This window comes from Hirundo rustica, unplaced genomic scaffold, assembly GCF_015227805.2.
Source record: "Hirundo rustica isolate bHirRus1 unplaced genomic scaffold, bHirRus1.pri.v3 scaffold_103_arrow_ctg1, whole genome shotgun sequence".
In the NCBI taxonomy this organism is placed as follows: Eukaryota; Metazoa; Chordata; class Aves; order Passeriformes; family Hirundinidae; genus Hirundo; species Hirundo rustica.
The window spans coordinates 77116-89968 of record NW_026690209.1 but is presented as its reverse complement, the minus strand read 5'-3'; the positions used below and the strand labels follow the sequence as shown (position 1 = coordinate 89968).

Genomic DNA, 12853 nt, shown 5'->3' with positions numbered 1-12853 from the left:
TTTTCTTTGTTCCCCAGTTTAACTATAACCAGAGGGTCCCCTAGGGTAGGGCCCTCCGGTCCCCTTCAGTCCTCTTTTACATGAGCAACTACTTTTTCCCTTTTCTGATCACCTTTTCTATGTTCATTACCCTTTCTTAATTCTGGGCACTGGTTTTTCCAGTGACCAAATTTCTTACAAAATGCACATTGATCTTTTCCTAGTCGGGGTGGTCCTTGTTTTGGTGGACCTTGCCCATGTTTCCCTTTTTCTCCTTCTTTTACTACTGCTGCTAGTTTCTTCATCCCTTGTTTATACCCTTCTTCCTGGTTACTAAAAACTCTCCAGGCCTCATCTAATAAAGTTTCTAAATTCCGGCTGTTTGGGCCCCGGATCTTCTGGAGTTTCCGCCTGATATCTCCTGTGGATTGTCCTAAAAATAAATTTATTAATTGCTGCGTTCCTTCATCAGATCCAGGATCCAGGGTGGTGTGTCGGCGCATTGCGTCTCGCAGGTGATCTAGAAATTCAGAAGGTGTTTGAGAGGGGCCCTGTTTGATAGCATATAAGGCTGACCAGTTTATGGTTTTGGGGATTGCTCTTTCTAGCCCTTTTACTATTAGTTCTTGGTATCTCTTTAACCGCCCTAACTCCTCATCATCATTAGGATCCCAGCCTGGGTCTTGAAGGGGAAATACATCTTTAACATCCTCCTGTGTTGTCCTACAATCATCCTCAGCCAGATCCCCAGCTACTTTCAAAACTAATTGTTTCTCAGTTTCTGTTAAGGCATCAAGTAGCAGTTGCAGATCTGCCCAATCAGGTGAATGCTGCTTAACCATAAACTTCATTTTCTTAGCAACCCCTATAGGATCACTTTGATAGCCCTTAGCAATCCTTTCCCAAATTTCTAAATCAATTGAGGAAAAGGGAACTTTAATCAGTTTTGTTTCCCCATCAGAGGTTATTGCTTGTCTTAGAGGTGCTTGTACGACCTCTCTGGTTTGTTTTCGGGTCCTTGATGCTATAGGTCCTCGTGAGGGAATCTTAGGACCTGGTGGGAGGGGTTCAGGTTCATCCCACTCACTGTCACTGCTAGGCAGTGGTGGATCCCGGGGTTTAGGAGTGGGTGGAGAAACCCCTACCTCAGTTGCTGTCCTCCCAAAGGAAGATGAAGCTAAAGATGAAGTGGGGGGGTTGGAGTCAATGATGGTTCTGAATTTGCGTCCCCCACCACCCTCCTCCTTTCCTGCCTCCTAGGGGCTGGCTTAAGTATGTCTTCTGTCTCTTGTTCCAAAGCCTCTGCTTGGTATACTTTGTCAGGATGGGTGCACCTCTGATTTATCGAGCAGGTACTACAACACCGTTTGGGCTTCCCTTTAGTAGCTTTATTATCCTTTTCAAGGGCTAATACTAAAGGATCAGATGGTGACCTCATTCCACAATCCCTTTGCCACTCGGGATGATTCCTGAGAGTGAAAAACATATCAGCATAAGCTACTTCTTGCCACTTTTGTTCACGCCGAAGGAAAAGCATCAATTGTAATAATGTCTCATAGTCCAGTGTACCGTTTACTGGCCACTTCACACCTTCATCAAGTTTATATAATGGCCACCATTGTGTACAAAGCTTAGCAAGCTCCCTCTTAGTTTCGGTACCACCACAGCCCACCAGTTCCTTCCAGTGTGTTAAGATACACCCTAAAGGGCTTCCTCTGGGAATCTCTTTGCTCTCATTTGCCCCCATGTTTAGAATCCCTTTTGGTCCAAGATGTTACAAAACACAAAGTAGACTACTTCAATTGCGCTTCTCAGCACCAAAAATTTATCGGCTATTTCTGCTAGCTCTGGGCATAAGTTCTGGGCTCTCTGCTTTCTGCACACAATCAAAGCCTTTTCTTAGAGAGACCCAACTCCAAACACCAACCGATTTAGGCTCGCAAAGAAAATAGCCAGGGGTCCCTCACGACCCCAAACACACTCCACCAGAAGTTTCAACAAGGTCTCGCCGAAAAATCCTACGGATTTCGGCCAGGACACCACACACAAATCCCTCCGTGAGAAGGAGGTGGGGGGGTAACCCTGATCCCACGCTGCCTCTCCACTCCTCTGTGGTTAAGGACTGCACCACCAGGACTTTAAAATATTGCCACACACTCTAGCAACTGCAAGCCTCACAAACAAGCAAAACCTTTTTCCCTTTAACTAAAACACTCACTCGCCAAAAGAACTTCTTAGGGTTTTACAGGGAGTTTAGAGACGCGGCCCGAGGCTGCAGAGCCTGGATTCCCCCGCGGTTTTCAGGGAAACAAATCACCCCCTCCCAATTCCTGGGGCTGGCTCAGGTTTCAAACCTCCTTACACCACTTGCTCCTTTTAGTTCAAAAACAAACAATTTAAACTAACACAAATGCTTCTTTTTTTTTTTTTTTTTTTTTTTTTTCCTTCACCTAACAAAACGTCAGCAAAATCTTGTTGCCAAAAGCACTCGCTGTTCAAGCTCACACACAGTCTAATTCCCCTCCAGCACACAATCTGGATACAACACAAACACTTTAAATCCTTCCGTCCTGCAAACAGAGGTATCCCTCCACTGATCAGGCGGGGAATTCAAAAGGTTTTTACAACTTCAAGCTTGCAAAACTCCTAAAACCATTTACACAGGTTACTAACACACTCCAAAATCACACAAATCAAAACGCTTACACAAACTCCCACAGACCACGATACATACGGTGCACCAATAATTCTTCCACACCTGAAGACACAAACACACAAAACCACGAGACCACAGAACACGGATCCGTTCACACCACACACACTCCGTGCACTCGGGGCCGCAATCGGGATTTTCCGCGACCCACAACGGGACCCTTCGCGTCCCAGCACGGGCTCGCCACACGGATTACGGATTGTCAAGGTACCTTTGAACCACAAACTGTAACCGGAGCCACCGCTGCTCCTAATACACAACAACAACACCGGTTATTTTACTGCCGCCGCTGCCCCATCACGGGACACGGACTACCAAGTCATCTTTAAACTGCAAGATGACATAACAAAAAACCGGTTACCGCTGTCCCCACTACGGGACACAGACTACCAAGGCACCTTTAAACTGCAAGATGACACAACAAAGACAGGTTGCCGCTGTCCCCACTACGGGACACGGACTACCAAACCACTGATACCAAGCTCCGCAGAGCTGTCACAACTTTTACAAACAAACCCAAGAGGCGTTATGTTGTGCACGAGACGTCTCTCAGTGTCTTACCAACCGCCTATACCAAGGTACCTATTTTCAAATATAAACATACCTTTTGTCCGTAGTTCCAGCAGGTTCTGGTCTTTCCCCGGGTGGTCAGTGGGACCGCAGGAGCCCTCTTCCCAGAAAATTCCGGGTGGGCGCCCAGAGGGGTCCTGGACCCCGCTGGCCCCACGGCCAGAGAGAGCAGTCTCCTGCCTGGCTCGCCAAAATGATTTATTAAAGAAATATGGGTATTGATCTAGTATCGATACCCAACTGTGACGGACAAAAACTCTCTAACAGTTTAAAGTTAGAAAGTGTATGTTTATTACGGCCGGGCAGCACGCGGGATATTTCCCTAATTCGCACTGCGAAATTCACAGGTAATTACAAAGTCTTTTATTTACAAAAGTGTTGAATATCCAAAATACAAATGCATATTCATACCCCTGTCACCTCCCATTCCTCGCTTCATATGCTAATTGACAAAAAGGCTATTAAGCATGCGTACTTTGTTTCTTAAAATGAGTCGGGGGTCTATTTTGGGGAGGGGTCACCTAAAATGAGGAAGTAAGATGAGTCTTCCTCAGTCCTGACCTTTCTACCTTTTCAATGCATTCGTGACAAATGATTCCTTGGTAGAACTTACAGTTTCCTATGTTCAATGGGTCCTTTAAGCAGGAAATCTGCAGCTATCTTATGTCCTATTTACCACATTTTGTTTTTCATTACAAGGACAACTACATAAACATAAACCTGACAAGAAATGAGTTATAAGATCCGGGGTAGCTTATCTAAGATCCGGCTTCTGTTAACTGTGAACAAAGATTACCTATCTACTTCAGCTAATTCAGCAACTTATTATCTTAACTTTCCTAAAAAATCCTTAGTTCCTCAAAATTAACGTCTCAGTCTGATGACATCGGTTGCCTCCTTGCTCCTGGTGCTGCAGCTGCCACAGGCTTTGGGTGTGTCAGTCCTGGATTCCTTTCAGATGCACTGACAAGTTCTGCTCTCCTGGTACAGGCTTCTATCATCTGTGCGAGACTAGGCGATGGGTCAAGGGGAAGGCTAAGAATGATTCTACGACAGGTCCCATTAGCATTCCTCTGAGCCATCTCTTTAATCAATTCTGCCTGTACCTCTGGGTCTTGCACTTGTCTTTCTACTTGACTTTTCAGACGGTCCACAAACTGCAAGAAATTCTCGGAAGGAAACTGTTTAATGTTAACATAACTGGTCTTTATCTCAGGTGATGGAATCTGATAAAAAGTCTTTTCTGTAGCATTACAGATCTTATCTAAAACTGACTTGGATAACAACCGAATTTGCTCATTCGCACTAGATAAATCACTTTTTTTCTTTTTTTTAGCTTTCATCATGCCCTTAAATATTTCACTGGATCTCCCAAATTGTTTCTGCATTTTACACAGCTCTTTTTTTTCTTTATCTCAGTATGAAAAAGGCAAATACTCTCTACGCACGTGTCTTTTGTCTACATATACTACAGGAGCCACAGATGGTATGCTCTCTTGATCATTATTCTGAGTTGCTAAAAATCTTGCTGCTTCTCTATTGCCCAGGCAGCTCGAGGGTGTTGTCCCACCCCTCCCTGGGATCCAGCAACAGGCAGTTCCTCCCTCCTCTCCTGGGGTCCAGCAACAGGCAGTTCCTCCCTCCTCCCCTGGGGTCCAGCAACAGGCAGTTCCTCCCTCCTCCCCTGGGGCCCCAGGCTAGGCTGCCCCTTAGCCCTTGTAACAGGGGGGCCACCCCCCCCGACTCCGCTGCTGCGGGCTGCATTATCCATCTCCCCATCCGCGCTGGGAGTAGTGGTTGTAAGGCACCCTCCCCCCTCCCCCTTCGCGCAGCCGCTGGGAGGGAGGGGGAGGCACTGGGGAGAAGGGTGGGGTGGGGAATGGGTGAGAGATATGGGGTCGGGACGGGAATTGGGGGAAGAAGGGATAGTGGGAAGGAGGAATGCAATGCCGTCCGCCATCAGGGCTGACCGCATGGTGCGAACCCCCGAGGGTCTCATCCACGTGGCTAGAGCTCCGAGAGGAAAAAATTGCATCTTGCTGAGGGAAAACAGGTGGGAGAGGAGGATATAAGGAAGATGGGAGGGTTTGAGGAGCAGAATCCAGTATGGAATCAGGGAATCCCCGCTTCTCGGGAACAGGGAATTGCCGAGAGGCCTTGCATGGCCGTCCGCCGCCCCTCGCTTCCAACAGCCTCCCACGCACCCGCAAGAATATTGGAACAAAGAAACTCCGCCCTCCCCACTTTCAACCTCCAAAGCCATCAATTTTCCCACATCACCCCAAAATGAAACAGAATCTACATCCTGCAGAGCACCGTCTGGAATCTCAGCTGACAGCCAGGAAACAAATTTGATTAACAGCCCATTAGGAAATTCTAGATCTGCTGAAATGTTTCCAAGCCGCTCAAAAGCACTCCCCTGACTCCTCGATAAACGTATGCCCATGTTTCCGATGCTCCAGAAGGCAAACTGTTCGAAAAACCTCAACCCCTGACGTGAAAAACCAAAGACGCCGCTGCGTCCCGCTCGCTCCCGAGGTATCAGGGGCAAGGCGGGCTGGCCGCGGCTCGGGGCGGCCGTCTCTGGCCGCTTCTCCCGACTGCGGGGACACGGGCAGGGGGGTGTCCCGGTGCCGGCTTCTGTCCCGGGACCCTCCCGTAGCTAGCCCACCCCAAAAACGCGCGGTTCTCCCCAGTACACAGAACTCAGCCGTTCCGCAGAGAGAAAAAAAAATCTCTAACCGCGTTACGCAAACACACTGGGGCTCAGGGTCCTAAAGCCCTCTCACTATTAAACTATAGGGATCTTCTAGCGAACCCCGCAGCACGTGTTGCAACGTCAGGGTTTTCTGTCTAAAGGTCGACTCACTTTAGTAGTAAAAGCGAACTCCCGACCCTGTCCTGGCACCCCGAGCTGTTCGAAAACAGCCGATAGTGGCCAGGTTATGAATTCCAATTGTCCTAGGGTAACTTATGATGCTTGTATCCCCAGTCGTCTGTTCTGTTTCTGCTGTATATTGAGTCCTGTGCCTTTAAGACTGGTTCTAAGAGCAAGGAGAAGCGCGGAGTTTGTTTTGAGAAAACTGCCTGACTCCTCCACATTCTTCTGCAGACGGGGTGTTCGGCAGAGGCTTGGAGAGACTGCAGGACAGAGATCTTTTTTTTCTTTTTTTTTTTTTGCTTTTAGTTAGTTTCAGCTAGCTAGGGCAGAGAAGTTCCCTGGAATGTTTTTTTTTCCTTTTTCTTGGAAATGTTTAAACCTGCTCTGGACTGAAAACCCAGGGGAGCACTGGGGGCTGCACCTGCGGCCCACCGGGGCCTGGACCTCGGCATTTTCCAGCAGCGCCGGAGAGACTGGGACTGAGGAGAGACTGAGAGAGAGCCGAGCTACACCCACGGCAAGAACCTTCTCAATTTGCCATCTCACTCCAGAATGAGAGGTTTTATTGTTTTCATATTATTCATTCTTTATACTTGTATGCACTTCATTTGTTTAGTAAAATAGTTTTTTCCACTTTTCTCCAAAGAGGTTTTTTTTTTTCCGGACCGGTTGGAGGGAGGGGCCACTTGGGCTTGCTTCCTTAGAGGGATCCTCTACAGGGGTTTTCTCCCAAATTTGTCCCAAACCAAGACACCAATACACATATATTTAATTCCAAACTGATCTACTATAGCTTGGGTTCCCCAGTGAGTTTTCTCGTGTATTCTATGCAAAATTTCCAGCGCTATTGCTTTTGGCAATACTTCTCATCCATCAGAGAGTTTCCATTTTCCATCCTGGTCTTTACATATTCCCATTTGAGATAACCTCTGCTCTTCTGTTTTAGTAAATCTGTATTCTGCTTTCTCCTCATCCAATGACTCTGTCCCGGGCCCCCCTTTTTCTTTTTGTCGTATTATCATTAGAGCGGCTTTCTTGGCCTCCTGATCTGCTGCATTGTTTCCTCTACTTCAAAAATCTATTCTTCTCTGATGTCTTCTCAAATGTACCACCGCAATTTTCTTAGGTTTTCTCAATGCTATTAATACCCTTTTGATTAATTCCTGATGTATTAAATCCTTTCCCTGGGAGTTCATTAATCCCCTTTTTTTCCCATATTTTCCCAAAGGTGTGCACTACCCCAAATGCATATTTAGAGTCTGTATAAATTGTCCCTTCTTTATCTTTTAATCTTTCTAACGCTCTTAATACAGCATACAATTCACAGGCTTGTGCAGACCAAGTTTTATTCAGGGGGCCTGATTCTATAACCTCTAGTTCCGGTCCCCCTATAATTGCATGGCCTGGCACTCTTTTTCCTTCTGTAACCCATGATGATCCATCTACAAATAGCCTTTCCCCTGTTTCTAATTCTTCCTTCTCTAAGTCTGGTCTTATTTTAGTTTGCTCCTCAATAGTTGTCATGCAGTTATGAGCTAATTGCTTTTCATCCGGCTCCTCATATAAAAATTGGGCCGGATTTTGCAAGCCCATCACTTCTAGGGTCAATTTAGGGGAGTCTAGAAGGATGCCTTCATATTTTAAAAGTCTGGAGTCTGTAATCCACTTATCTGCTTTTTTTGTTGTAAAATTCCCCTAATATTATGAGGAGATAACACCTTTAATTCGCTGTTAAATGTTATTTTGTGTGCTTCTTCCGTCAGGAGCGCACAGGCTACAACTACTTCTAAGCAAGTAGGCCATCCTTTACTGATTTTACTTTAAAAGGCTCCCCCTTTGCCCCAACTACCAGGGCAGTTTCTCGGGCAAAGGTGCACCCAAGGGGCAGTTTTTGAATGGTTGATCTTTCAGCCCCTGTGTCTACCAGGAACTCGAATTCCTGGCGCTGGGGACCTATCTTTTATCAAGGGCTCCTGGTGTGTCCTGGTCCCCAGCAAATAGAGCCCCTGACCTGCTGGGCATCCCAAATGCGCATTCCTGCACGTCTAATCATGTTTTTCTCTTCAGATGTAAAAAGGATGCCCAATATGGATTGTAATTCATCCCAAGCATAAATATTGGGACCTAGGAATTGGTCCACTCTCTCTGATACTCCTAGCGGATCTTCTAACAAGTTCCCCATTTCCTTTTTGAAGTCCCGTACATCCCCTGAGCTTAGTGGGACAGAGATAAACCCTATCCCAGCCTGAGGTCCCCCCATGGGCATTTCCCTTAAAGGGTATAAATTCTGTTGTCTCGCCCTTTGTCTAGTCATCGGACCTCTAGGTGGGGCCTCAGCTTGTTCCTGTGCATTTTCATTATCCGGGAGTGGAGGGGCTTGTGGTGGTACATACGGTGGTGGAACTAAGGGAACTTCTTCCTCTCGTTTCCCTCTTTTCTTATCTTCACGAGAGTCAGGTTTTTCTTTTAGGCTTAATAAAAACACTCCCGGGGTCTCAACCCATATACTTGCCTAGTCGCTTTCCTCCTGACTAAAGGAGTCTTAGTGCTTACCCATAAGTTGTGTTTCTGCCTAACCCAATCATTGTCAAATACAGGCAAAAAACCCCCACATTCCTAGATATTTCTTTCCCACCCCATACTTCTATACAATAGTGTATCATTTTGGCCTTATCCTTATCTCTAGTCCCAGGATACGGCTTCCATTCAGCTAGCATGAATCCTAACGGACTGTCTTTAGGTGGGAGATTTCATGGGTGGAGGGGGCTTGCTCTTCCCCTGTCCCATCTTCTGGAGTGCCTTCTATCACAGGTGTGCAACCAATCGCTTCCCCTTGTTCGTGGCCCACGCCCTCGCGGGCAATGGGAACCGCACTACTGAGGGTCCACACTCACTTGGGGTGTCCGGCTGCCGGCTCCCCTCTCACACAGCACACTCAGCACACTCCAGGATACCCGACCCCGACCGAACGGCTCCCCACGTGTAATTCCACGCAATACTTACGCGTCCTGCGTCTTCGTCCGGACCTTTGTGCACAAAGTTTATAGGGTCGACCGGTCTCCTTTGCTTATGTCCCGAGTTTTAGGTTCGTCGGTGAGAGCGGGGTAGGTTACAGAAATCCTGGGGCCACCTGAGGTGGGGCGCCTCCCCAGTATTCCTATTCTACCGGAACATTCTCATCCGAGTCACGGCACCAAATTGTTATAAATTGCACAACTCAAGATTTAGTCCCAATTAGAATTTTATTAATTACAGCAAGCGGGGCATAAGCAAATACAGCACTGGGTGACAGGGGGAGTCTGCACTCCGCCAACTGCCGCACGGTTACGGTCTTCCAGTCCCGTTTTATACAGTTTTTTATCGTGTGGGTTTCGCAGCGTGTGTTATCTTGTTGCTAGGAGGCCGTCTTCTATCTTCCGAAAACAGTTACAGTTCCTTTTCCTGAAACTCAAAAGCCTTGTTAAGCAATAGCACATGTGTCTAAAAAATCCTGAGTCATCCTGTGTTTGCAAGTTCAAAGGTTCTCTTAAAAGTCACGAGTCATCCTGTGTTTGCAAGTTTAAAAAGTCATGAGTCATCCTGTGTTTGCAAGTTCAATGAACAAAGCATTAACCCATTACACCAGGACCATTTCCTATGCAGGATGTGCTACACAGGTATTTCTGATTTTCTTCTTCCTTGGAGCAGAGTATTCCCTCCTGACCATCATCAGCTACGACCGCTACGTGTCCATCTGCAAACCCCTGCACTACGGGACCCTCCTGGGCAGCAGAGCTTGTGCCCACATGGCAGCAGCTGCCTGGGCCAGTGCCTTTCTCTATTCACTGCTGCACACAGCCAATACATTTTCCCTGCCCCTGTGCCATGGCAATGCCCTGGGCCAGTTCTTCTGTGAAATCCCCCAGATCCTCAAACTCTCCTGCTCACACTCCTACCTCAGGGAACTTGGGCTCATTGCTGTTAGTGCCTGTTTAGGACTCAGTTGTTTTGTGTTCATTGTTTTCTCCTATGTGCAGATCTTCAGGGCTGTGCTGAGGATCCCCTCTGAGCAGGGACGGCACAAAGCCTTTTCCACCTGCCTCCCTCACCTGGCCATGCTCTCCCTGTTCCTCAGCACTGCAGCATTTGCTCACCTGAAGCCCCCCTCCATCTCCTCCCCATCCCTGGATCTGGCAGTGTCAGTTCTGTACTCAGTGGTGGCTCCAGCCCTGAACCCCCTCATCTACAGCCTGAGGAACCAGGAGCTCAAGGCTGCAGCCTGGAGACTGATGACTGGATGGTGTCAGGGACATTAAACTGCTGGCCAGTTTCTGAAAATCACTTTTAATAAAAGCAATCTTTGATAGTTCCTGTTGGTTTCATTTTGGAGGTTCTTTTCCTTGTTTTACTTTTTTAATAGTGTCCACAAAGAAAGGGAATTTCTTTTGCCATTTCTCATTTTGTTTCTCTCCACCTTCCCTGTGGCCACAAACTCCATCAATGAGGGGCTGCACTCCTGGTGGCTTTAAATGAACTCAATGATCTCTGTCATGGGTTGATGCAGTTTTGTTTCTAGTTATAGAGAAATGTGGAATGTTTTTTCCTTGCCAGGCCCTTGGAGTTGCTTTTGGGGGGGAGAGGACAGGGATCTATCAGAAAGCTAGCCAAGATATTGGCAGCTAGTTTAGGTACTGAAGATGCCAAATGCGACTTTGGGAAGTCCCCATTTAAAATCCTCATCCCCAGCAGATCACTCTCTTCTGTCTAGAACAGCCATGAGGTAACATCTTGGGCAGCAGAGGGGCCCGGGTCAGGTCCTGCTGCCCTCCGGGAGCTGCTGCCTGCACGGGGAGTGACCTGGGCCGGCTGAGCCCCTTTCCCCCGGCTGACAGCGGGAGAGAAAAGAGAACAGCTCAGCAATGCCACGTGCTGAGGCTGCAGCAGAAGGGGCAAAGCCATGGCACAGCTCAAGAATGGCTGGCAGCAGAGAAAGAAAGCCTGCAGCTTTGTAACAGCTCCAAGCTGAGCCACCCTCAATAAAACCAAGGAGTGGAAAGGAAAGCATCCAGCAGCCTCCCCCATCAGCAGGGCTTTGCTTTGGGTTCTACAGTGCATGGTAGCCTGAGGCAGAGAGCACATGGCCACTGCAGGCCTGGGCAGATTTAACCCTCTCCTGGTAACATGGAGCTTCTAAAGCATAACCTTTCCCTGAGAGAGAGAAGAAAGAAAACAGATGGTACGTACAACAGCCACCACATGAAGTCAGTGGATTAGAAGTGAAAGAACTGATAATATTATTGGAACGAGATTGAAGAAATGGACATTTTTAACCTGACTTTTCTGGGGTAAACTATGGAGAAATGGACTGCTCTTTATAGCATCTTAATGTTGTTGGGGGAATGCTGATTCTAATAAAAACTGAGGACTGATGTGATTGAGATTTAATTGAGAATTTCATGGCCCTCAGTCCTGGGTTAAAAGGAGATCTCAGCCTTTGAGACAAAGATGATTTTAGACTAGAGGAAGCATTCTTAAATGGTACACCAGATACACTGAGAGGCACATAAGTAGCCAAGGGAAAGGCTGCTAATGGATGGAACAGCACAATCTGCAAAAACTCTGGGCAGTTGCAGATTTGTGACATTGGGAGCCACTGGACTATTTTGTCTTGTGGTGAGTGTCTCCATGAGACTCTAGAGATACTCCTCTCCCAAAGTAATGAAAGATTATGTTTAAAAGGTGAAACTGACTGAAAATCAGAAGTTGTGTCTTTCTATGTTGTTTTGTAAGAAAGTGAACAGTTTGTAAGGGGAGGGAAGAGTGTTTTTGGAGTTCCATTCTGTTTTGTTTTAGTTGTTTTCCCCAACTTTCTTTTTCTATTCTTCTAGTGTGTGCTAATAAACTATTTGTTCATTTTTAAGCTTGAGCCTGCTTTGCTTTTTCTCCCAATCTCTCTCCCACACAAAAGGAATAAACACTAAGACCACTACACTAAATTTGGCAACCAGAATTTGGTGAACGTGAAACCACTACATAAAGAAAATCTGTCCTTTTCCTTACTAAGTTGAAGCTACAAGCTTAATGCAAGTATGTATTGAAAGACAATGACTGCCATAATCCCCTTTTTATTTTTCGGTCACTAATGGATACCTCCCTGAAGGATACAGAACAACTCAAAACTGTTGTGCATACAATGAAGAAAATGCAACACAAAACTCCCTCTGGATGACGAGCTTAGAAAACCATGTTTTAATCCATGTCACCGTTTCTCAAAACATCTACTTAAACTGACAAGAAATTAAGCTGATTTTCTCCATGTTGAGGCAGTTTTGCAATGAAGCAGCAACGTGTCATGATGCTAAATAAGAATCTGGCAATACCTGTAATGTTCACTGCTGCAAGGTGTATCAGTACACAGCAAGGCAGACTGGGTTATCACAGTTATTCCTCCCCTCCCCTCCTGTACATCCCATGGTCTCCTCTGCAGAAGACACAGGCTATGAAAACAAGGCAAAGTTGCTCCCGATTTTTCTTCTCCCACAGCACTTGTTAGGCACCATGGTTTTTCAAAGGACTGCATGTGCCTCTCCCCAGCTTGCTTCTTTCTCATTCTACAAAGCAGAGGAGCTGCAGGAGTTTCAGGCATGTGAGTGCCTGATCTCTCTTTCCCTCTGAAGGCTCTGCCTCCCAAAGCCCTGGTTCCCTGCTGTGCTTTGCCATGAGAGCCATTC

The 12853-nt window shown here is 46.8% G+C and overlaps 1 protein-coding gene across 1 annotated transcript; it reads left to right on the top strand.

Annotated features, from left to right (window-relative positions):
- The first annotated feature begins 9739 nt into the window (after window positions 1-9739).
- Window positions 9740-10438, top strand: LOC120747611 (olfactory receptor 14J1-like). Its single transcript, XM_040053629.1, has one exon. The coding sequence runs from the start codon at window positions 9740-9742 to the stop codon at window positions 10436-10438; it is 699 nt and encodes a 232-aa protein (XP_039909563.1).
- Window positions 10439-12853: the final 2415 nt, after the last annotated feature.

Coding starts and splice junctions, on each gene's coding strand:
- LOC120747611 (XM_040053629.1), top strand. CDS start 9,740: ATGAACAAAGCATTAACCCATTACACCAGGACCATTTCCTATGCAGGA.